Source organism: Topomyia yanbarensis, chromosome 2 (genome assembly GCF_030247195.1).
Source record: "Topomyia yanbarensis strain Yona2022 chromosome 2, ASM3024719v1, whole genome shotgun sequence".
NCBI lineage: Eukaryota > Metazoa > Arthropoda > Insecta > Diptera > Culicidae > Topomyia > Topomyia yanbarensis.
Window position 1 is genome coordinate 407369812 of NC_080671.1, and position 26078 is coordinate 407395889.

Here is a 26078-nt window from a genome sequence, read left to right on the forward strand (position 1 = left end):
CTTCCCATGATCGGTTCAACCTCAAACATGCACGCATCTCGTAGTCTCACCGCATGCTCTAGAATGGATAGAGCAGCTGCATGAGCGAAGGCTGGAACAGTAGCGTGAGTGTCATATGCGACGGCTTTTTCTATTTCATTTTGCACCGGTTCAAGTCAAATATTGAACCAGCGTTCATTGGTGCGATGTTCATATGGGCGTTAGAGTTGTGTGCAAACGAGAGTGGCTTATAATGTTTAAGCGCGTGTCGCCGTACGTTCATAACAGTCGGTCGAACGCATGTTTTCTTTGGTAGCCTAAACAAATGTTGGTGCACTTGGGGCATATTGGTTTTAGGCGTGTATGTATTTCGTTGGTTCAACGATAATAATGAACCGTCTACTTTTACTTCAAAGAAATTATTTGCTCTTTGCATTTACATGTTGAAAACTTGTCTACTGAGAGTGAAAAATTGACATAAATCCAAATCAATGGTTGTTCGAATGATTTCGCGTTCTATTGTAATAATGAACGGGTTGATGTTGGATGTCTCATGCCAACGATATTTTACGAGAAAAATATTGTTTTCTGGATTCAACGAATTGCATGAGGCACATTCAAATTTCTATCCCATTTGAAAGAATTGAGGGATGACTTTAAGCCGGATGACAAATATTTCAATCATTCTTATACAGAACGACGATTATTTCTTGGTGTGTAGAACATAAGATTCTACATTTCAAGTTAAGTCATATCATGCCATGATTTATAAATATTCAATGATAGATTTACAAATATTCGAATTCATTGAGTGAAAATTGATCATATTCAATATTCAAACGTATCAAAGTAGGCCCTGGCACAATATAAGCGTTTTCTGCCGTTCAAAAAGAGCTTCGATTATTTTAACTCTATTCGATGATACTTTTATACATGATTGTTTTTCTTAAATTTTACTTCAGATATCTTTTAAATTGCTCGCTTCTCGGGTATGTTATATATTTTTCATTCTTTTAAGCATTCTACAAGACGTTTGTTTGACAATTTACCGGTGGGCTTTGGCAACAAATTTGTTTTACTCAGCTCTTTCGAACAGAGAATCCCGTCAACCCGAGTAACGTCAGAAGAGATAGACAAGAAATAATCAGTTGATCTAAAACGTCTCATGCAGTCAAATTAAAGATGATTGTGAGGTTTTGTGGGCCTTTGTGATATATTGAACAGGTTGACGGTGAAACCACGCGTCGCCTCTGTTCGCGATGAGATACATTGATTAAAGATGAAAATGTAGCTTGACTTTACGCTTACGAGAGTCTTTTTTATACAGTCCCATCATATTTGAAATTCTGCACTGATAAGGTAACGTAAGAAATTAAATGTGAATCACGGTACATTTTTACGAAGCGATTTCGTATTTGCACTATTCGTTCAATAATAGCTACTCTATAAACGCTACAAATATACTATTTAATGTTCAAGTATGCAGGCTTGCTGGAGCATCACTCATGATGCCAAAATGAGGTGAGGTATCAACATTCTGAGGAGGACTTCACACACCTCTCCAATAGCAGAAAAAAAACTCTTCTCCCACTCAACAAGCAAACTCATCATCAGAGGTGATGACTTGTTCAATGATTAGAGGATGTTATGTGCATCACACAGGAAAGGCGAGAGCGCATAACTGATTGAAGATGGGTTGGAATCCCTCTTCCAAAATGCTGAGAGTGTGGAGCGCGAGAAGGATTGTTTCCCTCTCTTATTTTAATTTGTCTGCTGCGTAGGATGGGGATATAAGTATAATTTTTGTGGTGTAGATCAGTGCTTCGTGGAATACGGATATCATCATGTGGTGGGAATGCAAGAGGCTGGAGGACCCAGACTTGACTCTACTGTGGCAAACGACCTTGAGCACTTCTTGTACACAGGTTTCAATTGAGCGAGGATTTAGTGGCCTTGGGAAAATACTAACTAACGATCAGACAAGACTAAGCTCGGAAAATTTAAAATCAATCCTATTCGTCAAACTCAATAACACCATAATAGAAGATAAATATTTTGATTTTGAAATCTAATACAACATGAAATCGCTTCCAAGTAAAATGGGTGCATAATATTCGATTCTATTGTAGCGTTCTTTCTCAATAAAATTTAAAAAAATATGTTTTTATCAAATAGTTTTGTATTTATCTGGCTGGTTAGTTTCCAAAATATGGATAATGAAGTTTTAAAAAAATAGTTGTTTGTGTTTATTTGTTACTAAATGTCAAAGTAGAAAGTTTACGCGGATAAATTTCCAATGGGCAATACATTTTTAAAATGAGATAATTATCGACAGCAATATTGAAAATTATACATAGTCGAAAATTTTATACTATCCTGATTATCTACTTTCAACGCTAGGGTAATGAGCCTATTTTCGTCCTGTTTCTATTATCACCCTACTAATTTATAGCTGCTGGTTAGAGCAGCTTTTCCCATCTTTGTTCAACGCATTCGTTTAAAAGGTAAGGCAATAATTGGAACACTCGATTCGAGTTTTCGTTGCGCTTAAATACGAACATTTTACAGCTTTCTTACCAATTCAATCAGATGCACAAATTTTGTTTTCGAACTCGAAACGCAGGTTTTGTGCCCTTTACGCGCAAAAAATGTTTCAAACCATTTTCTCGTTAGTGAAGCAAAATAGTTTTTAATTAAAATTTTTCTCCGCTACGGATGAAAATACCAATTGTGTTATTATATTGGTTCTTAAGAGCAAAGTAAAGCTACTGATGCCAATTTATACGCATTGCATCAATTGTGGGCCTAGAAATTAGTGATACACCCACCATAATAGGGTTTATTTTATGTAAGAGGTTTACCTCTTTACCCTATATTCGGAGTAGAAGACGAAGCTTGTTTAGCAAATATAATGAAATGATGAGTTCATGAAATATGTAGGATATACGTTAGCCTTCGCCTATTCAATCAATTCCATTACAAGAATCCAACATTTGAACAATACTTTCTTAAATTTTCATTGCAAAGTATTAAAAATTGGGTGAGTAACATTGAATTTTCAGGAGGAAACTCGAAAAAATGCGGTGTACACACTAACTTAAAACCTCCTATACTAATCGTTTAGAAATTTAGCAGAGTTCTTTCTCACATCATTGCCCAGGTACCTACGGGAGTGCTTTACAACATCATTATTATTTTGAAAATAACATGTTACCGATTTTTAAACGAATGTATTGCCTTCAAAGTGCTATAAAAAATTCGAAAAAATAAAGGCTGCTCTCATTACTCCTTATCATCTTCACTTATAGCAAAAACATTTTCTGGGACCTTTGGCACCAAAACATTAGTTACGTTGTCCAGTCTTAGCTGATTTCTAGAAAGTTCTAGAGAGAATAACTACACCTTTCCAAAGGTATGCTGTATTATTCTGTTATGAAAGAAATATTGTGCTAAATTGCGACAATAATAAGAAAATTGTCATGTTTTGCATTTTTTTCATGACAACTATGAAAATGATTCAACATTCTTCCAAAGGCACGTCATGGTTCTAATAATAATTCGGAAGAGCATTTAATTCTGTTATAAATCAATTTGGGGGCATGCAACATTTTTCAAAACTTTTTGTGTTGCACTATAACCTATGCTAGTTCACTTGAAAAGTTAAAAAATCACTATAGCACCGTGAAATGAGTTATGATGAAGTTTTGGTAACAAATTCTTAATCCACCTGGACAGTGCGTAACGAATAAACGGTTTGCTTCAATGGAAACATGTGTGTCCCGTTTTAGCTTAGCTATGGGTGCCATACGTCAAAAAACGTAGCAATTTTTGATACCTAACTACTTCTTCCTAAACGAGTATTATATTTTAATAATAGATCGCTTGGAAAATTTTAGTCCCTTAAGGAGGGTACTGCACTATTTTATCACTTACGAGGCCTACAATCGATGAAATTTCTATAAATTGGCACCAACACGTTTGCTTCGTTCCTAAGAACAACTAGTAAAATAATAAATGGCCCGAGAATGGTGGAATACTTCTGTTTGAGTGCAACGAAAACTCTAATCGGGTGCCCAAAATATCGCGCTGCCATTTAAGTCAAAAGATAGTATAAATATATGGCAGACACTACTCTAACCAATGGTTTCAAATGGGTTAAGAGCTAATTGTAATAGGGCGAAAAGAGGTTCATGACCTTATACATATTTGAAAACTATGTATATATTTAAACAGTTGATTTGCTTCATGCAACGCTTAACTATACATTCATTTCAAAAACAAAAATATACATCAGAAATAAGCTTTGCACACGCATCAAACCCATATCACAAAACCTCATAGCAACTAATCATTACCTCCTCACAAGGCGTGTGAGGACATCACAAACTCCTCTTGAATCATCATGAGGTGTAGCCCACTCTCCTCCACGGAACAAATATCCCATGCGTAATAAAATATTTATCTACATCATTTCGTTGAGCAAGAGAGGAACTCTCTCATTTTTCGGGTCCTCACACACAACGGTAGAGATGCTCCCGTTGCATCATTCTTTTCTACCTCATCCTGAGGGAGGGATATTAGCCCTCATTGTGTGTTGAAGTGTTTATAACAAGTCTGCAAGTATGTTCTCTTTTTTTAGAGTTGTCCTACGGGAGCTGTAGAGCTAGGGTCTCGGAAGGCCTCCCCGCTAGAATCACTCACTACAATTGCAGACGAGATGGAAGTATGTGCGGGCGAAGGCACTTCAAGATCGCGTGTATCATCGCGAAGGGATCGAGTGCTTGTACGTGCTAGCGTATATGTAACTTCGCGTGCATAAATTAGATTTTATAACCATTCGCGTGTGTCCTTGGATGATCGCTGGCGGAGCCGTGAACTTGATACTTAATTTTCGGTGTACGGTTCAGATGCTACAAGAGAGTAAGTTCTTCCATATCACTAGAGTTACCGGTCATATCACCACGGAACTTGCTGTCTAGTGGATAAAGGCGTCATTTTTTATTGGTCCAACTGAGGGCATGGACCTAGACTGCTAAAACCGAAGGTAGAGATTTCCGATGCATTGTCGAACGAACATAGGCGTGTGTAGGCTCCCGCTTGAGACCGCGTCTATAAGTTTATTAGTACTAAACATATCATCGAACTATTTTGTTTGCGAAACCATGGGCTTTGATGTGCGTGGATAATAGCGTTTGTATGTTAACGTGCTGAATGCTAGATGAGTGAGAATCGCCATATCGCTGGGGTTCCCGGTTATGTCGTCATGGGATCGCGGACTTAGTTGTGCGTGGACGAAGCTAAACACCGAAAACCGTCCTTACACTCGTACATATCTGAACCGTACAGTGAGTATCACATTCGAAAACACTGCCCGCAGCAATTGGCCTAGAGCAGTGTTTTAGTGGGTGGCATTTCCCGTCGCGTCTGCAATTGTAGTGAGTGATTCTGACAGGGAGCCCTTCGGAGACCCTAGCTCTACAGCTGAAGCAGGAAAACTGTCGAACAAATTAATTACAGTGCGCTTCATGGATTTCACACAGTCGGCTACCATCTTGAATTGGCTTTTAGACAGTGATGGTTTCGAATTCTTTTATCTTTTGTTTGATTCGAGTAATCAATTGCAGCTCGGTTCCAACTCTTTTTCGTACACCAAACGTTTGATAGCAGTTCAAAAAAATTTCATTTTGCGTCTGAAGAATTGTCCTTTTTCGACACAAATGGCATTTTTTGTCTGTTCAGTAAATCCGTCCATCCCTTTTTTCAATGATGACAGTTTGAAAGATCCGGCCAAAACACGATTTCTTTACGAGCGTGATATTTTTTTCGACAAACTGCTTCAATTTAGCTTCGGCACTGAAACACCCATTTACCATCGTCTGATATTGATTCAAAATTGTCAGCGTAATAGCCATCGTTTCTACTTAAGTGATGGTGCGAAAATGTAAAGTAGAATTCATCATCCAAAATTATGAAATTTCCATTCGCAAAGTGTTTACAGTGAAGTGCACGGAGGCAAATTGGTATTTTTACAGTTTATATTTTGGTGCTTGCTTACGACGCCGTGTGGTGTCCAGCGGGCTAATTTTAATTTTGTGCTATTTCAGCCATGAATATAACCACTCGGAAGAACCTGCTCCCATGTCGTAAGTGGCGACCAACAATATAATAGGAGCTCCTAGCTCAAGGTATTGATCCGTACCGAAGACTTAACCTGGACGGACCTTAAGTTTTTGCATCATAGCCTTTATCCATTCTATATTGAGTAAATGACTGACATATAGTCTGTTTTTCTCATTCGCTATTTCCGATTGTGTACCAACGTTTTAGGTTTCTTCTGGCGGTTGTACAATAGCCGTTAAGGATGAAGTCAAATTCTATACAAGGTAACAGCATGTATTAATATACCGGCTCTTTCACGCCAAGGTATAACTTTCAAAGCTTTGGTTTAAAAATTGTATTTAAAAAAAGCAAACTTTCAAGTAGGAAATTTTTTGAATTGGCCTAAAATGAAGCTGTCGGATTACACAACAAGTTTTTTGTGTGGCAAGCGATCTGTAGATGTGACAAAATAAGCCAGTTTCTTTTATTGAATCTGGAACCATCTGCCGATAAATCTACAATGACGAATACCTCCAAAAGTGACTTCTTGAGATCTCATGAAGGTCTGACACTCCAGAAAACGTAGGGCCATCGGAAGCTAAAACTTCGTAAAATCGCACTCCTGGTCCTTTCTTCAAAATCATCCAGTGCAGTACTCTACGTCACTCTTTCGAGTTTGAACCGCTCTTCTCCCATCCATTCTTCTTCTGGACCGCCGATGGATCAAAAGCCCGTTGTGTTTATTATATTTGTTATGCATGTTGTTTGCAATTTGGCACTTACCCCAATTATGGAAACGTGTCTCATAGGGAGAATGGAGATGCCAACTTGTCATTTCGCAGTGAATTTACAAATTCATTTGGAATATATTTATTTTTTGTACGCTTGCTTTGTACTGCAAACTTTGGAAATAATCATTGAAGTGTTAATAAGTAGCAATACTCCCGATGGCCGGCTGTTCGGAGTTCATATTGCTCGTTTCCAATTATTGAAAATTGATCGCCAGCGACTTTCGTACATATTGCCAAGATCATAGTGTCTATAAATGAATAGCTACCTCTATTATACTCCATGCGGCTTTATACTGTTATGTAACGTCCCGCGAAATGATAATTCTTGAAATGCTTATTCGGCATTCTAAAATCAAATGCACGAGTACATCGGGAAAAGGTGACCAACGATTCCTAGGAAAGATTACACATTAAAATTATAATAATCTCCCTTATTTTCACTTGCAGTGATACTCGATGCATACAGTGCCACCTGGCGATGAAAGTGCAAGTTAGTGGGCTTTCTCACATTTTCGAAATATAAATTTGGAACATGTTGGTTTCGTAGCTAGGCTTCTCCGATTTGGATCGGCAGACACTCCTGATAGAACTAGAAATCGAGTTAGGAGGGCCCGATGGGGGTTATTTTGTCTTGTCACTCTAGTACCTACAGATTGTAAGTAGAAAGTAAATTTTTATCCCTTTATGGGCAGATAGGGCCAAGGGTGGTGGCAAGGAGATTTCATGCATCCTTCACCTGACGGACGAAGCCTGTGCCGTGAACACAGGCAACGCAGATCCAAGGCCATTATTGAAATGATAAGTTCTGCATTTGAGATGCATTTCCCCCGGTTGCCAGACAAATACCTGTAAATATTACTTGTTACTTTGTATATATGAATCTTATTGAGTGTCCTGTGGTGGTGTGTGCGTGAATGGTGTAAGTTTTAGCGTTCGAGTCCAGGGCTGCATATCTGTCTGGGTTGGCGTGGGTGTTCATTACTATCTAATTGTGCGATCGCGAAGGGCTCGAGCGTTTAAATGTTACCGTGTTTGTCGCTTGCGCTAGCGTGTATTTAACTTCGCGTGCATAAATTTGATTTCATAATCGTGTGACTAACGACTAATGAAGTAGAAGAAGAGAACACATGAGGGATTCCATGAGAAACCGGCCGACCACAAAATATGACCATCGTCGATTCGAACGAAACTTTTAAGTTGCGTTCGGTTTATGAATCTCCATGATTTTCTCTGACAATTGCAATATTTTGATACAATAGCTATTTTTCAAAAGGGCGTAAACATTTCTACGTGCCTTAATTTCAAATTTTTTTTGTTCGATTACTCTATTTTATACAGCATAACTTTCTGAGAACGAGTTTCAGGGAATAAATATTTATGTACGAAAAAAAAATTACACTGAAAAAAATGTTGTGTCATTTTTCACAAAAACAAAAATTTGTGTTTTAAGTCTAAATTACAAAAAAACCCATTTTTCTATTTTTTTATATTGTGTTAACGAAAACCAAGAACTTATCGGTAAAAAAGTTGTTCTAACAATAACTTTATACATGTTTTTAAATTTGATACTAATTGACATACAACACTGTAATTTTATTACAGAATATAATTCTATGTATCATTTTAAAACCAAATGCATTTAACCAGAATTTTCCAAAATGCGATAGTTTGAGATATTTGGAATTTTGTTTCTACAAAAACAGTTAATTCGTGTGATTATGCCCTTTTTGAAAGTTATTCGCGTTACCCCATCAGAAAATGTCAAAAATCAAATGTTCATCGTTTTCAAAATGTAAAAGAAACTTTTTCATTATATTTGGGTCATGGAGAAACTTTCAATAAAAAAGTTTTCTTAACAACAACTTTTGACATATTTTTATAATTCATACTATTTGCAGTCAAAATTACCATTTCCTTTTTGAAAATGATTCTAAACGCTATTTTAAATCAAAATGCTCATAACAAAAATTTTCTGAAATGTAGTGGTTCTCGAGATATTTAAAATTTTGTTTTAACAGCGCAATTCTTTTATTTTATTACGAACTTTTCAGAAGTTATGCGCATTTCTCCATCAACAACAACAGGGGTTTTCAAAAGTCCCATAACATTTCCTGTAACTTCCATTTTGATATCAAGGCGATATTATAACCCATTTGAAAGTTACATAATAATATAAAAAATTAGAAAAAATGGTTTTTTTTGCAATTTAAATTTTTAACACAATTTTTTGTTTTTGTGAAAAAGGACACAATATTTTTTTTCGGTGCATATTTTTTCGCACATAAATAGTTATTCCCTGAAACTCGTTCTCAGAATGTTTTTCTGTATAAAATACAATAATCGATCAAAAAAAAAAAAAAAAATAAAAAAAATGCTCGTAGAAATGTTTACGCCCTTTTAAAAAAATAATCTTTAGTCAAAATAGTCTTACTGATTGTGGAAAATGTTTAGTCTTCCACGCCGGTGAAACGTGTAAAGTTTCATAGGAATCTAAGATGGTCGGTCACGATTTTAAATATTTTCGGACGGATCTTCGTGGAATTCCTCACATGTAACATGCAAGCAAGCTACTTGAACTTGTTTAAATGCCAGCGAATGACACTTATTTACCATTACTGACAATTACATTCTGTTTCAATTTTTTCATGCTATGCTGACCGGGAACGGTAAATTAATCGTACTTTAATACATCCAGTTCGATCGTCCCGAATGAATCGAATCGATTGCACGGATTGAACACTGGAAAAAGTGACCAACGAATCCTAGGAAAGATTACTCCCACTTCTATCATATACGCCATTTCTGTATCCATTCCCTGTCTTAGTTGTCACAAATACTTAGGCAATCACATACACATATAGACATACGTCTACCACAAAATAATTGTACACCAGTACTAAAAACTACAATTATTACAACACAACAACTAATAATTAGCCTGTGCACGATGACGAAATCGCCCGATAAATCAACACACAATGACGCCAAATTACGAGCCGTGTCAACAAACGCTGCCATTAAGCTGTTGACACTGTTTGCAAACGCACAGGCTAACGATTAAGCGTTAGTTAGGGCTGGCGCAGAGTATGAAAAAAAACACAAAACATAAAAAAGACCCATAAGCCCTTTCGGTCTCCTCGATGCGCCACTATCGAGGCGTAATGCAATAACCATATTAAAGCAATTTTCAGTCAGAGGCTCATTAGCACTGATGCACGCAATATGCTTGATGATGTTTGCAATACCGCCAAACCCCTCAACCTAGGGGAGGAAGTACCTATAGATTGTAAGTAGAAAAAATGGCCTCACGTCGAAGTGTAAATGTTCTTTCCTCTGTGAGGTATACTTTTTACGCATTTTTCTTCGTTGTTGACATTCTCAAAAATGCGTAAAACATACTCTTCGTTCATAACTAAAATCTAATCACTTTTTGACGTATAAATGGTATTCTCAAAAATGTGTGAAACATAGTCATGAAATGGGTAGTCTAGATTTACCGTGTAGGATTAAAAGCGGCCCAATCACCCAATTTTGAAAAGAAATGCTCACTCATGAAGATGTACTTTTTGGACATCAAAACTGCCGTACTATTTAAAAAAGATTTAAGATGTAGACGAAACCTTTTTCCGTAGAGATAGGTGTTCCTCTCGCAGTGTTAGAAGCTGCTCAATTTTTACCTTCCAATGAACAGTACAATTCTCCTAGAATATTTACAATAGTCCAGTTGCGTGGAAAATGTAGTCGAAGACAGACTAAACTGATATGTTTTCACAGTTTTCAATAATATTGCAAAATAACAAAGATATCTCAAAATTTTGTTTTTCGTTGTCAATGTAAACTGTCCCTGGCAGCACTGCTCCGTCGGAATTCAATCAGTTCAGTTATTGAGCTAATATTTGTAACTTTTAGTGCTCAAAAGAAAGGTAATTATTACATTTATTTTGCTTACTTGTTTTTGGGAGCCAATCTTGCTTAATCCAAAAGCTACAGCTGCTTGAGAACGTTGTTGTTTATAAACAACATCGGAATGATGGGGTTAAAAAATCAATGTAGGTCATTCCACGCGAAGTGATAAAAAAGATGCAAACTTGAAATCGACCTTCACGGATTTGAACCAAATTTTGAGGAATAGTTCATCTAGGGCCAATATATAAAAACCCAAATTTTTGTGTCAATCGATCCACCCCTCGGGCCATGGGAGAACCCCCCGTTTTGATAAATTGGCAAAACTCTTCATTTTATTTTGATTATATATTCGGTTCTGTTTACTCTAGAATCAAACCGTAAGTTAGCTTTTGAAGAATATTGTTTAAGGAGTCTAGAAAAAAATATTAGCTTTTGGCAACAGTGCTGCCAACTATGCGATTTTTTCAGTTAAATATTAAAAGTTCATTTTTATTTCCCAATACACATGTTTTAATTTTGAAAATTATAATGCCATCGTGTTCCTCAGCCATTTTAACATAAAAAACACTTATAATCTCAATATAATTTGAGCGCATCCTGAGATACACCGTTTTGAAGGGAAAAAATTGCATTTTCTCAAATTCATTTTTATTGGCCGAAATTGAGAAAATCTTCAAACGGTCATAAAAATCGACTCTGATCTGCTAGAAGTAAACCAAAAACGTAGTTTTTTATCATTTCTCGTCTTCTTCACGATAAATTATATGTGAACTCAGAATACTCAAGTTGGTTTTTTATTGCTGCGCGCTTGTGATTTTATATGGGAAATTGCGACTTTTTTGTTTCAAAACAGAGTATCTCAGGATGCGCTCAAATTATATTGATATTATAAGTGATTTTTATGTAAAAATGTCTGAGGAACACGATGGCATTATAATTTTCAAAATTAAAACATGTGTATTGGGAAAAATAAACTTTTAATATTTAACTGAAAAAATCGCATAGGCAGCACTGTTGCCACAAGCTAATATTTTTTCTAGACTCCTTAAACAATTTTCTTCAAAAGCTAACTTACGGTTTGATTCTAGAGTAAACAGAACCGGAGATATGATCAAAAAAAAAAAATCAAGGGTTTTGGCAGTTTATCAAAACGGGGGGTGCTCCCATGGCCCGAGGGGTGGTTCAATTGACACAAAAATTTGGGTTTTTATATATTGGCCCTAGATGAACAATTCCACCAAATTTGGTTCAAATCCGTGAAAGTCGATTACACGTGCCTTGATTCCTTCGCGTGGGGCCCATATAAGCGTCTGGCTAAGAAATCAATTTAAGTGTCTCTCAAATAAGTCCTTCTCAGACTTTCGCGAGATCTATAGTTTACCAGACATAATTATGAAATTGTTTCAAATATTTTTAGGAAAAATCTTGCATTTAAAGTTTGCTGAGCACAATGGATTCTTTCTAAGGATTACATGATTTGAAACATTCCCAGAGGAATTCCATGTTTTCATGTTCCTCCAGATAGTTGACACAACGTAACGAACATTTACTTATACGATCGCCGGACAGTCAAAGTAGAACTCGTTCCGACAATTTACTCGAATAGCAAAAGGCACAACCTGCTCATAAATGATATTTTGCAAACAAAATGTTATGACTACTTGAGACCCTAATGAGGCGACAGAATTTAATTACAATTAGCAAGCACATACTGACGATGGTTTCGTCCAATCAGGTATGTTTGTATTTGACCTGGTGCTTGTGTGGTTCTCAACTGTTTCTTTTTTGGTGTATACAGCACCAAAAAAAAAGAACAAGTGTACTTAAAATTGTGATTTGTGCTGCCAATAAAATTGTTGATTACACGACAACTTTCTGAATGATGAAACGACAAACTTTACTGTTTTCAAAGACTTGAAAGCGGTACATTTCAGCAAACAGTTGGGTATCCAACCAACACCGAAGGCCTTAATCGATATACCACATGCTATATACCGACTGTGTGCTTACAAACAAATCGAAAATACATACGTTGAGTAGAAAATCACTCATAAGGTTATCCATCGTTGATTCCACCAAGCTCCTAATTCAGTTTCCGTAAGCGTTATAGCTCTCCGCTTTCTTCTACGGTCTTTTGCTACATCCAATGAGTCAGATTAGATTTTCCTTCTCCCGCAGCGGTTCGCCGTTGCTTACGTCGCGTCGAACAAGTTGTGTAAATGTTTGAGCAGATTGCCGATCTATTGCTTCCTCTTCTTCCAGTAGTAGTAATCCCCGCGCTAGCTGTTATCAGCGCGCTACGTTGGGTGCTGCTGTGTGGTGGTTTTCCCCTTCGCAGCAACTCACGCAACGTCTTCGGAGGGAAAACAACAACAATTTGATTCACTATTCGGACCGGGGCGGCTATTCCGTTGCACCATCGAAACTATCGCTGCAGCGGCAATTGGTTAATATCAGCTGGTCTCGGTTCGACACGCTCCGGTGGAACATTTTCAACATTTGGCCACCACAAACCCCAAAAAAACCGAAAAATCAAAAACTTTTACTCCAATAAAAAAAAGATTTTTTCCTCTCTCTTTATATAGCACTAAATTGCTACGCTTGGAGAGGCAGACGGCAAATTATTTAACGTGGCAATTATTTTTTCTACATTCACTGATTACATGAACTTTATGTGAGGTTCGCTTTATTACTTTTGGTCACTGGCACACTCGAGAAAGAGAGGTGATAAGCCTTGCACTACACATCCAACCAAATTGCATTAAAAGCAATTAGCACTGCACGCGGCAACAGCTCTGAATATGGATCACTGACTTAATTCTGCTGCGTTACACGCATCTATCGCACTTGTACGATCGGAAATGACCAAAATGCAGTTGAATATCTCACAGCGCTTGTCTACGTTGCTGTTTTTTTGCCCGTATATCCAAATCTAGGCACCTATATCCGCACGGAACCACGTGAGCTCAGGTGAGAGACCGGTGAAAGACACGAGCGCGTTGAAGGTACTAGAATTGGCGCAGGAGAACACCACTTCACAGCTCGACGTTCACTAGGAAACTAAGTCACCTTTCGCCAGGCCGTCAGTCGAGTAAGTTCCCAAGCGACTTCATCTTTTTCTCTTCTCTCTGCGCGTGTACATGCATTGCATATGCCGACCGACTGAGCGACACGGAATGACGAACGAACGACTCGGACAAGCACAGCGCAGTGGCAGGCGTGGAGATGATTGCGGTAAGTAAGAAACAGCCAATTGCCAATAAAAGGAACATTTGCTTCGCTTTACCTGATATCAGCGCCTGTGCCGCGCGGAACCATATTGGAAGGCTCAAGGACAGGGGTGCCAGTTTGGCGGAGTCGCTATCAGTACTGTACTGAGAGAACTTCCAACACTATGGAATGCATAGACCCGCTCAACGGGCTCTGAATTCATGATTGTCTTATATCTATTCCTCGAAGGGGTTTTGAGACATTGACGTTGGGTCACAATTATTTATATAATGCTTATTCGCTTGTGCGCAGCGCCTCCTCCATTAGGGGTACTAACTTACTATCAATCGTTTTTCCTCTTCAAATATGCGATGAAAACGAACGTTGCAATTGTGTTTAGGGTTCGCAGTACCGACCCTTTTTGGCGAGAACCGGTACTACGGTACTGAAGCCCTCAGTACCGGTACTCGAATATTTTTGTAAAACATTCGAAAAAAGCTTCAAACTGAAATTGAATGCTCAATCTGATGATCTTATTCTCAGATGATTGATTTGCGCTGATCAAAAAAACATGTTTATTGTTTTAATTGCTTCGGAATGGCAAGACTCATTTCACAGAAGATATTTTTCGTATAGGGCACCTTGTTTTATTTCGAAATCTAGGCCACTTTGAAATCAATAACTGCTAAGTGGTGCGACTTCTGTCGACTTGAACAGATGGTAAATGTATGAAACCCTACTAACAACAGTAAATCAAAGCGAGAATGGCAGTAAATCCGAGCAGGTTAATCGCATTTCCTCTCTTGCTTTTCTGAAAATTGGCTTCGACCTTCATGTCGTTTGCCTACTATTCTCTAATGCATATCAAGGCTAATTGCTTTCCTGTAAACTATGGAGTTTTTCTGAATTTTCATATCACCAATAATTAAAAATCGCCCCATTTGAAGCGGTTCACCAAGTCTAAAACTGTTAGCTACTAAATCGCTGTTCGTTCTTTTATAGATAAGTGAATAATGGAAACCTATCAGAATGTGATGATGGCCTCACCTCATTCCCACACAAATATGATATCTCAACGATTTGTCTAGAATGAAAATTAATATAATTAAACGTTATCTTGCAGACCGATATTTTGAACCAGATCCCGCTACAGAGTTAACATATTTGTCATAAAAAATTGTATAGTACCGAAAATACCGGTACTGGCTTTTGTTCAGTACCGGTATTGCGGTACCAAAAATGGGTCGGTATTACCGGTACCACAACCCTAATTGTGTTGATTTGTCTCGTTTATATTCGATAAACTTCCTACATCCTTTATTGAACGGCGCGGCGGGCTACTGGAAAGTCGGTCAGAAAAATAATTCTATTGGCCTTCCACTTGCTATAGAAGGTTATTATAATTCACCTAGTCACATTGTTCGGGACTGGCAGTTTATTTACAGTCCTGGAAGTTTGGCTGCCAGTTGGCAAACATGATTGATAACTCAAAAATTGTCAGCTATCCTTTCAGATGCAGAAAACAAAACGTTTTTTGGTCGATAATTTTAACAAAAACAGATATTTTATTTATTTTAAAATGCATAAACTTATTTTTATAAATAATAATAGGAACCATTCATAAATTATGCAACGCAAAAAGTTTCCCAAAATTGACTCCCGCTTTCTCCATGTAACATGTAATTTTGATATTGTACGGTTCAGATGTGTGCGAACGTAGGGACTTCACGATCGCGTGTATCATCGCGAAATGCTTGAGCGTTTGTGCGTTAACGTGTTCGATCGCGTGTATAAATTCGATTTAATAACCGTGTGTCTGTTCGCATATTGGCACGTGTTCTTTGATACTCCCGCACGGACGGAGGATCTGATACTTGAATTTCGGTGTACAGTTCAGATGCTAGAGGAGAGTAAGTTTTTCCTTATCACTAAATCATCACTAAATTTTCCGGTCATGTCGCCATAGAATGTAAATATGAGCGTTATTTTTTATTGGTCTGGAGGCATGGACCTGGGCTGCTAAGACCGAAGGACGCGAACATGGGCGCTTGAGACCGCGTGTATAAGTTTATTAGTGCTAAGACACCAATCGAGACCACGGGCGTAGGTGTGCGTGGATGATCGTGAAGGTCTTAAGCGTTTATATGTTAACGTGATGAATGCTAGAAGAAAATGAGATTCCCCATATCGCTAAAGTTCCAGGTCATGTCACCATATAACATGTTGTTCAGTGGGTATGAGCGTAATTTTTGCGATTATAGTCAAACTAAATGCATAGACCTATGCTACTAGGACCGTCGGTAAGGAACTTTCAGATGTGACCGATTTATGACCGCGCGAATACATGTGTTTGTAAGTCCGTGCTTGAGACCTTGTTTTTGAGTTTATAAGAGCTAAAACTTTCACTCAATCACTGGGGTGTTTTCATGTTTGTGAGATCGCGGGTAGTTCTGCATGGATGCAGGTAAAGCGTTTGTATGTTAACGTGTTTATCGCGTCTGCTAGCGGGTATGTAACTTCGCATGGTTAAATCCGATTTTAAAAACCGTGTGACCATTTGCATATTTGCGTGTGTTTTTGAATGATCGCGCAGATCCTGAATCTGATGCTTAATTGTCAGATACTAAAAGAGAGTTCTCCTATATCACTAGAGTTCCCAGTCATGTCGTCATGGAACGTGTTTTCTAGTGAATATGAGTGTTATTTTTTGATTGGTCCAACTGGAGGTATGAAGCTAGGCTGTTAGGACCGAAGGTAGAAGACATCTGGACGTGGCCGATTCATGATCGCGCGAGTGGTGAGTTAACACTTGAGACTGCGTTTGTATATTTATAGGTGCTTAAACGTTCCCTCAATTACCGGGATGTTTGTACGTTTGTAATGGGAGAGATTGTGAGTGTATGTGAGAGAATATGATTGTGTTAATGAGTGTTAGTATAAATCTAATTTAGTATAGTAATAGCAGGCGACATATTTCGCACCCTCGAACATCAAATGGCGATATCTTAAGAACTACAGGGCCGATTGGATTAGTTTTGAGCTCTTTGGAAAGGAGAATGAAAGTGCTAAACAATAGATTTAAGTTTTTTGGGCAGAAATCATTTACGTTTTACGTTACTTCAAGAAAAAGCAATTGAGAAATTGAATGTCATATCACTTATTTATTTAAACACGTCTTACAATTTTTGAGACGGTCTCCCATGGGTCACTTATCATAAATCTGACTCAAAATTTAGTGTAGTTTCAAGATATATAGATATATCATTCATATATAGATATATCATACTGCGCATTTTTTTTGCGCCGAAGTTTTTATATTTATGTTTTTAATGATATTAATATGGAGACGCCCTGTAGTTCATAAATCTTCTTACAAATTGGTTGCCTAAACAACATCATATTTGCGGAGGTGGGCGTAGCGTAGTTGAGAAATCGATTGCTTTGTACGCAGCGCACTTGGGTTCGAGTCTCGACCCCGCACATAGGGTTAGAATTTTTTAATAAGAAATTTTTCTAACCTGAAGAGGTGAATGACCTTAAGGTAAAACCGGTGGCCCCTGCAAGCTAATCTCTGCTCCGCTCGTTTGTCAGGATTACTTAAACATTGGGGTTACGCATTAGTTCAAGTCCGACGGAGCGGTGGCGATATCGGACAACGCGTGGCTTGGAACGATGAGGCGAACTAACATTTGGCGTCAATGTTATTTATTTATTCCATTACGTTAGTGACACAAATTTTTAAAGACACTAAACGGTTTTGGTTTGCGATAAGTTTGATTACAATTATGTACCATTGATAAACAAATGTCGTAGATATGCTAGGGATTGTTTTTCTAAACTTCAAAAAAATCGGAAATTCACCCTTTATTGAATATCATTGATTTAAATCTGGTTTTTAGTTCCAACCACTCTAGTTTTTTTTATTTCGATTATAGAGGTTTTAAACCTTAGAGTAGAGTGCCTCTTTTTCACTCTCTTTGGTTCATTCGGTCTTGTGTCCATCGACCTAATGGCCTTTTGGTGTAAAGACCATTCCATAGAGTCTCTGGTAGAAAATATTTGGAAAAAAAATCAGTATCGCCAACGTACTCACGAATCGAAAGCTTAGATCCTTTTTCATCTGAGCATAACTTTGAAATGTTGTGTCGAGGGGTCTAGGACATTTTTTCAAAAATATTTTTTGAATATGATCATTTTTTGGGAGTTTTTCAATGTGTAGGTACAAATATCTAAACTAGTTTAAATTAGTGAATACACAGTGTCAGAGGAACTGATATGTTACGTTAATAAAATCCTTCGAAGTTTTGCGTTGGTAATTAGGTGTTTTGAAATTCGTAAAACGAAACGTCCTTCTATTTATTTTTTTCCAAATATGTTTTTGCTCGGGGTTCCTATGTAACTAATGTTACATTCACGATTCTATTATTGTTCTATGGATTCTTTGAACCATTTTATCAGAATTTGATTTGTTTTAGTCTTTAAGTTCGTTGAAAATTACGATCAAAAGATTTTCTTTTTTTAGCAGAAAATTATATTTTCCGTAAAAACATTTCATGCTATCTGTTGTGTAGCCAGCGGGAAAATGTTTGGAACCAGTAAGGGTGATCTTTAGATGTTACCTGTTTTTAGGGTTTGTTTACTTGTTCAAACTAGCAATTCTTTTACATATGGCAAATATGAGAAAGTTGAAAGTTTAGTCGACGAAACAAAGGATCTAAATATACCAAATAAAGGTAAAATGGCTCTGAAAAATCTGAAAATGATATAATTTTGAATGAGAAAAGGGTTGAAAAATAATCCCGATCAAAACATAAAATATAAACAAAAGTGTGTTGTTCCGCGTCTTTGAAGAAATTCTTAAAAGTTTTTTTAACAGGTGTGTAGCCCTAGGTTGGCCCTAAAACTTATCTGTTTAACTATTTTCTTAACTTGATAGATGCTAAAAATTGCAACATTTTCTATATAGTAGTATTTTGTCGGTAAAACACGACAATATTTTAGTGTATTGATCGCAAACCAAACAGAAAGTACTCAAAATTTGAACGAATTTCGAAAAGTTAACTTAGAAAGACCATTTTATCTCACTTATCATTGAAGTAGAAAGCAGATAGTAGGCAAATGTTTTTATAACATATGTACTAACAAACACTGTAACCATTGCAATCGGTACACATAAAAATGACTTCTCGATCAAAAAATCCTTTGTGAAAAAATGCCTCTAAATTTAAGTGTTAAACAATACATACATATTAATACAATTCAAAGAACACAAATGCATCATTAACTGAAAACTCATTTTCTGATATCAATTATTCATCCAATTAAAAAAAAAGAAGTCTTAGGTCGACATCCAAACGAGTAATGGTGTATTCATATGTATATGAAACAAACAGAAACAGGAACGAATGTAGCCACACATACTTGCATAAGCACGTATCATCATAACGATGAACAGTTGTATCATTGAGAGAGAGAGTATATCAGTATTCTTTCCTCTCCTGAATAGTGGTCCATTGTTGCTTGGTTGGTTATTTGGTAGATATGGTTCACGAACATACAAGTTGTTGAATCATTCAGATTCATTGTGGAATGCTGAATCTGAATATAAAATTCATCGGCGTAATTCGCTAGGTCAGTTAAAACAATGACATGTGGATCGAACATTAGGCAACAGGTACCACTAATTTGATTCACGATGCTTAATAAGTTTAGGGAAATCGTGCGTTGAGGAGCCAGGGATATTCAAACATCGAGTTATAAGTTATTCGCTGGTGAAATGGTAACAAATATAATGTTAACCACAAATTTGATGAGCAAGATTTATGGCTGTAATTGAAAAATACCTACTAACGGAGTGTTTAAAATGTCCGGCATATTGTGGCATATTGAATAATTAGAAAATTACTTCGAACATCTTTTAAAGTTGAGCAGGATTAGAAAAATTAGACAGGCTTTTCAGTTTTTGGGAAGAAATTAGTATCGCGTTTTAGTGCTTTAATGATCTGGACAGATTAGTTCGCTGCAATTATTTCGAGCTTGGCGAATAAAGTTTTATTCAGAATATCCTACAAATGAATCTTGACCGTTGGCTTCGCTGGAAAAAATTTTCTGGTCGCTTCAAATTTTGTTAAATGGAAAAAATCACACAATATTTTTTCCTATTCCATCAACATTACTATTCTATCATTCAAAATTTGTCGACTGGTTAATAAAAACGATATTCAACGGCATGCGAAATTAAAATTTAATCTAAAACAGTTTTGATGCTCGTATATGTCAGGAGCAGAACACGTAAATTTATGCGATTTTTTCCTAGTTCTGTGCAATACTAAAAAACCTCCCTGAGTTGAACTTGAAACACGACTGGCTTATGAATATTTTAAGATATATTGTATTCCATAAGATAAATTGTTTCTGGTTTAGTAATTGAATAAACAAGAAGCATGAACCTTTAATGTCATAAACAATCACCAAACATTAATCTCCTTCAAATGTTAAGGATGTCAAACACATTCGATTAAAATTATGTCTCCCCAAATTTTAAATATGTATAACCAAACAGATTTTCATCATTCGTCAGATTCAATAGGTTTCAGTCAAAATTAAACGAATAAAAATAATAAAAACAAACACTTTCTTTTTATGTGCTCTGTTCTCCGGGGAAGCTGGGCGGCACCAATGCGATATCTGACGTTTAAAATACTTACACTGATATCTCGCATTTTCATAGTACCGCCCTCCCCTTAAATCCAGAAGCGGTTTGCTTTCCTCCCAATTCGCCGTGCAATCGATTTGTTTTCCTCCCAATTCAAACGTCAAAACGGCACAATACCAACGCAGCTGGATAAGTCTATAGTTCGCACCTCGATTCGCACCCAGCAAGCAAAGAGAATCTTGGTGCTTATGTACAGCTTGCTATGGAGAACGAATGGTGCACAGCGGTTGACATCTCTTCGAATGGGAGAGAGAATGAGCAACGAGTACTATTACGCTATGCTCATATACCTACACTAAAGAACAGTAATGGTTCACCAGCCTCGGTGGTGGTGAACCAAAGCCGTCAACTCCGCAGCTCAGTGGTCAATGGTTCAATGGGTGGCATATTCGTGAAGCGAAGAATGAATGAAGAGTTTTCGTTCTTTTTTAGCTCATTCGTTTTCCAAGCTCTGATTGTAGTACATAATACAAGTTATGTTTTAACACTCCTCCAACCGTGCCAGTTTTATTTACAGTTTCGGTACGGTATTTTTAAATCGCTGTATCTCAGCAGTCGCTTGACCAATTTGGACAATTTTGGTATCAATGGATTTTTTGGACTCTTTAGATTACTTTGAATTAGTAATTTGAATTTGACCACTATTGATCTTTTTACGACAAAAAAAGTCGGAGCAAGTACTACAAAATTTCCAATATTTGTGAAGAACTTAAAATCTAGCGCAATGACCTACGCATATTATTATGTTAAATTCTTTGGATTGGTGTAGGCAACCAATTTCTAGCAGATTGTTCATAATTTCTTATGAAAGGAACTACAATATCTTCACAAAATTGCATACAATACAGAAAATGACAATTTTCGGAAATAATTCAAATTTCATAGCGATGACATGCATATATTATATTGTCAAAATGTTCGTATATATGCGAGTGACAATTTTCAAGAGCATTGTTCATAGGTTTTAATTCAATGAACTACAAAATCTTCACAAAATCACGTATTTTACAGAACATTTCATTACTTTCCATTGTAACTTTAAATTTTCACAATGAATATCGCATTTCGTTATATCAAAATGTTCGCATTTATGTGTTAGACGTGTTTTCAGAACATTATTCATAGTTTTAAAATCACTGAACTACAGTATCTTCACAAAATCGCGTATTCCATAGAACATTTCTTTATTTTCCATTGTAACTTGAAATTTTCACAATAAATATCGCATTTTATGATGCTAAAATATTTTGATTTACGAAATAGACAAGTTTTTGGAACATTCTTTATAGTTTTAAATTCAATGAACAACAATATCTTCACAAAATCACGTATTTTACAGGACATTTCTTTATTTTCCATTGTAACTTGAAATTTTCACAATAATTATCTCATTTTATGGTGCTTTAATATTCGCATTTACGAAATAGACAAGTTTCGAGAACATTGTTTATAGTTTTTAATTCAATGAACTACAATATCTTCACAAAATCACATATTTTACAGAACATTTCTTTATTTTTCAGTGCAACTTGAAATTATCAAATGAATATCGCATTTTTTAATGCTAAAATATTCTCATGTATTCAGCAGACAAGTTTCGAGAACATTGTTTATAGTTTTTAATTCAATGAACTAGAATATCTTCACAAAATCACCTATTTTACAGAACACTTGTTTATTTTCCATTGTAACTTTAAATTTTCACAATGAATAGTGCATTTTATAATGCCAAAATAGTCTCATGTATTAAGCAGAAAAATTTCGAGAACATTGTTCATAGGTTTTAATTCAATGAACTACAATATCTTCACAAAATCACGTATTTTACAGAACATTTCATTATTTTGAAAACATTGTAGTTCAAATTAAATTAAATTCAATCAACAATGTTTTACAAACTTGGCTACCATATATATACAAACATTTGGGTGTCGTAGCATTATTCATTGTAAAAATTTCAAGCTACCCATGAAAAAAATGTTCTGTAAAATACGTGATGTTGTGCAGATTGTGTATTTCATTGAATTCAAATATACGGACAATGTTCCACAAACTTGAGTATCACATTAATTCGAACATTTAGATATAAAAATGTTGCGCTATTCATTAAATAAATTTCAAGTTACAACGGATAAAAAAAAAAGTTCTGTAAAATACGTGATTTTGTGAAGATTGTATAGTTCATTGAATTTAAAACTAAAAACAATGTTTTGGAAACTTGTCTGTTTCGTAAATAAGAATATTTTAGCATTAAAAATGCGATATTCATTGTGAAAATTTTAAGTTACAATAGAAAATAAAGAAATGTTCTCTAGGACACGTGAATGTGAACATTTTGTATTAGAATTTGCAATATTCCCTGTGAAAATTAAAAGTTACAATAAAAAATAAAGGAAAATTCTGTATAATACGCAAATTTGTGAAGATATTGTAGTTAATTGAATAAAGAACTGAATAATATTCCAGGAACTTGTCCATCACATAAATTCGAACATTTTGACATCATATACATGGCGTAAATTTCAAGTTGCAATGAAAAATAAAGAAATGTTCTGTGAAATACTCGATTTTCTGAAGATAATGTAGTTCATTGAAATAAAAACTATTATCAATGTTCTAGAAACTTGTCTACTTCATAAATGCGAATATTTTAGCATCATAAAATTGTAAAAATTTCCTGTTACAATGGAAAATAAGTAAATGTTCTGTAAAATACGTGATTTTGTGAAGATTGTGTGGTTCATTGAATTAAAAACTATGAATAATGTTCTCGAAACTTGTCTACTGAATACATGAGAATATTTTAGCATTATAAAATGCGATATTCATTGTGAAAGTTTCAAGTTACAATGGAAAATAAAGATATGTTCTGTAAAATACGTGATTTTGTGAAGATTTTGTAGTTCATTGAATTTAAAACTAAAAACAATGTTTTGAAAACTTGTCTGTTTCGTAAATAAGAATATTTCAGCATCATAAAATGCGATATTTATTGTGAAAATTTCAAGTTACAATGGAAAATAAAGAAATGTTCTATGGAATACGTGATTTTGTGAAGATATTGTAGTTCAGTGATTTTAAAACTATGAATAATGTTCTGAAAACACGTCTAACACATAAATGCGAACATTTTGATATAATGAAATCCAAAGAATTTAACATAATAATATGCGTAGGTCATCGCGCTAGATTTTATGTTCTTCACAAATATTGGAAATTTCCAATTTTTTGTAGTACTTGCTCCGACTTTTTTTGTCGTAAAAAGATCAATTATGATCAAATTCAAATTTAAATCAAATGATCAAATTCAAATTTAAATCTCAAAATAATCTAAAGAGTCCAAAAAATCCATTGATACCAAAATTGTCCAAATTGGTCAAGCGACTGCTGAGATATAGCGATTTGAAAATACCGTACCGACTTTTTTTGAGGCATGGTGGTGGGAGTGTTAATTAGAACATTCGTTGAAAAGTTAGTGCCCCTCTCTTAGGTTGACGGGTTTGATGGTATTGCAAACATTTTCAAGCATATTTGAGAAGACACCTGCTTTAAGATGGTTATTGCATTACGCCTCGATAGAGGTGCATCGAGGAGACCGAGAGGGCTTATGGGCCTTTTTTATGTTTTTTGTTATTTCATGCTCTGCACCAGCCCAAACTAACAGTCAGCTAAGAGCCTGTGCACACTGGCATGGCCGATTGGCGGATCGCCGTGGATTGACTTTTTCTGTGGGCTGTGTTTGCAGACATTGTTGAACAGCTTAACGGGTGTCTTAATGAGCACGGCTCGCAGTGGGAGTCATTGTGTGTCGATTTATCGGTCGATCTCGTCAACGTGCACAGGCGCATTAAAAAAATAAAAGTATGTGTATGTATTCGTCTGAGTATTTGTGACATATGGGTCAGGGAATGGATGCAGAACTGGCTTGTATGATAGAATAGTGTGTAATCCTTCCTTGGATCACTTTTTACCGGTGTTCAATTCGTGCATTCGATTCGACTCATTCGGATTGCATAAATGACGGTACGATTAATTTACCAACGCACATCAATCATCCATTCCCGGTCAGCATAGCATGAGAAACTTTTAACGGAATGCAATTGTCATTAATAGTAAATATATATCATTTTCTGGCATTTAGACGATTCCAAGTAGTTTTATTGCATGTTACATGTGTGTTGTTCAAATGATACTCAAGAATAATACTAACTCTTCTCTTTATTTCATTTTGTTTTATTTATTTTCGGTCTCATGCGTCACATTCCTATGATGACCTCTCCGAGTTCATTCATCAAAAAAGGGTAACATTGCACAGTGGTCCAGGAAGCGAAATTAGCGGGAAACAATTGTTAACGCATTCATCTATTATCTAAATATTAGGATAACAAGTTGAAATTTACCTGAAATAATTCATAATCTGACTTACCCCTTAGGGTGAATTCACCCCCGGTTGAAAAACATTGATCCAAACGACGTAAATTTCAGAACAAAACGATACCCGAAATCAAGCACAATTAGTGAATATTATTAAAAAAAACGCTTTTAATCCACCTAACAGTGTGATGGGACATTTCTTATAACTCTTATCACTCTCTTCGGATATTATATCGTTTGAGAACATTTAGAACTTGATGCTTCGCGATGTTTTTGATAACACATACTACATGGGATAGTGGCAGGACTCAGAGAATCGCTCAAATCAGCAGAGAACAACATCAGTGCTAGAAATCTCAAACCAAATCAATGGGAAAGCGAAAAATGGCCCATAAAATAGACATACCATCGAATTATTGTTAATGCTCTGTTAATAAAATATCTAAATTGTGGTGGGAAAACAGAATTTTCCTAAAAAGGTTATTTATTAATCATTCGCATGTATGAAAAAAGCCTTATGTTTACATTTGGGAGTATCGCCCTTTTCACAAAAAAGCGTTGAAATGAAATCGCAGCTCCTGATATCACGCTATCTCTGAAGTGCATGCGTGCATAGTTCCAAATTTTACTTCGACATCGACTTTTTCTAAAGGTGACTTGCCAGTAGCATCCTTGATTTGAATTATTATGGCTAATCCTAATGCCAATGAACAAATAAAAACCTCTCGAAAACGAACCGTTTGGGAAAATCATTATCATTACTGAAATTTTCATTTTCACGAAACTTTTCGATAACCTTCCGTCACTTGCGTTAATGCACTGGGTGCACAGTGCTCTGAAAATCTAGCAAAATCGTCTTAGGGCACCAGCGGGTCTAATTCAGAGCTATCTGCGCGGCGAGTTAAATCTGTAAAGAACACTAAAAATTAATTTCTATTCCATAATTTTCAGTTCAGCAATTCGAGAGATCGTGCTCACCGCAAGCCATGAAAAATAGACTACGT

The 26078-nt window shown here is 36.1% G+C and overlaps 1 protein-coding gene across 2 annotated transcripts in view; it reads right to left on the bottom strand.

Moving 5' to 3' along the window:
- LOC131685035 (uncharacterized) overlaps positions 1 to 26078 on the bottom strand; it is a 93166-nt gene that overhangs the window by 43051 nt on the left and 24037 nt on the right. The window contains exon 1 of one of the 2 annotated variants that reach the window (XM_058968391.1): positions 12807 to 13833. The exons of the other annotated variant lie outside the window; for it this stretch is intronic. Within the exon in view, the coding sequence (XP_058824374.1) occupies positions 12807 to 12839 (33 nt within the window). The 5' untranslated portion in view covers positions 12840 to 13833. Of the gene's footprint in view, positions 1 to 12806; positions 13834 to 26078 lie in introns of those variants that run through there. 2 annotated transcript variants of the gene reach the window in all.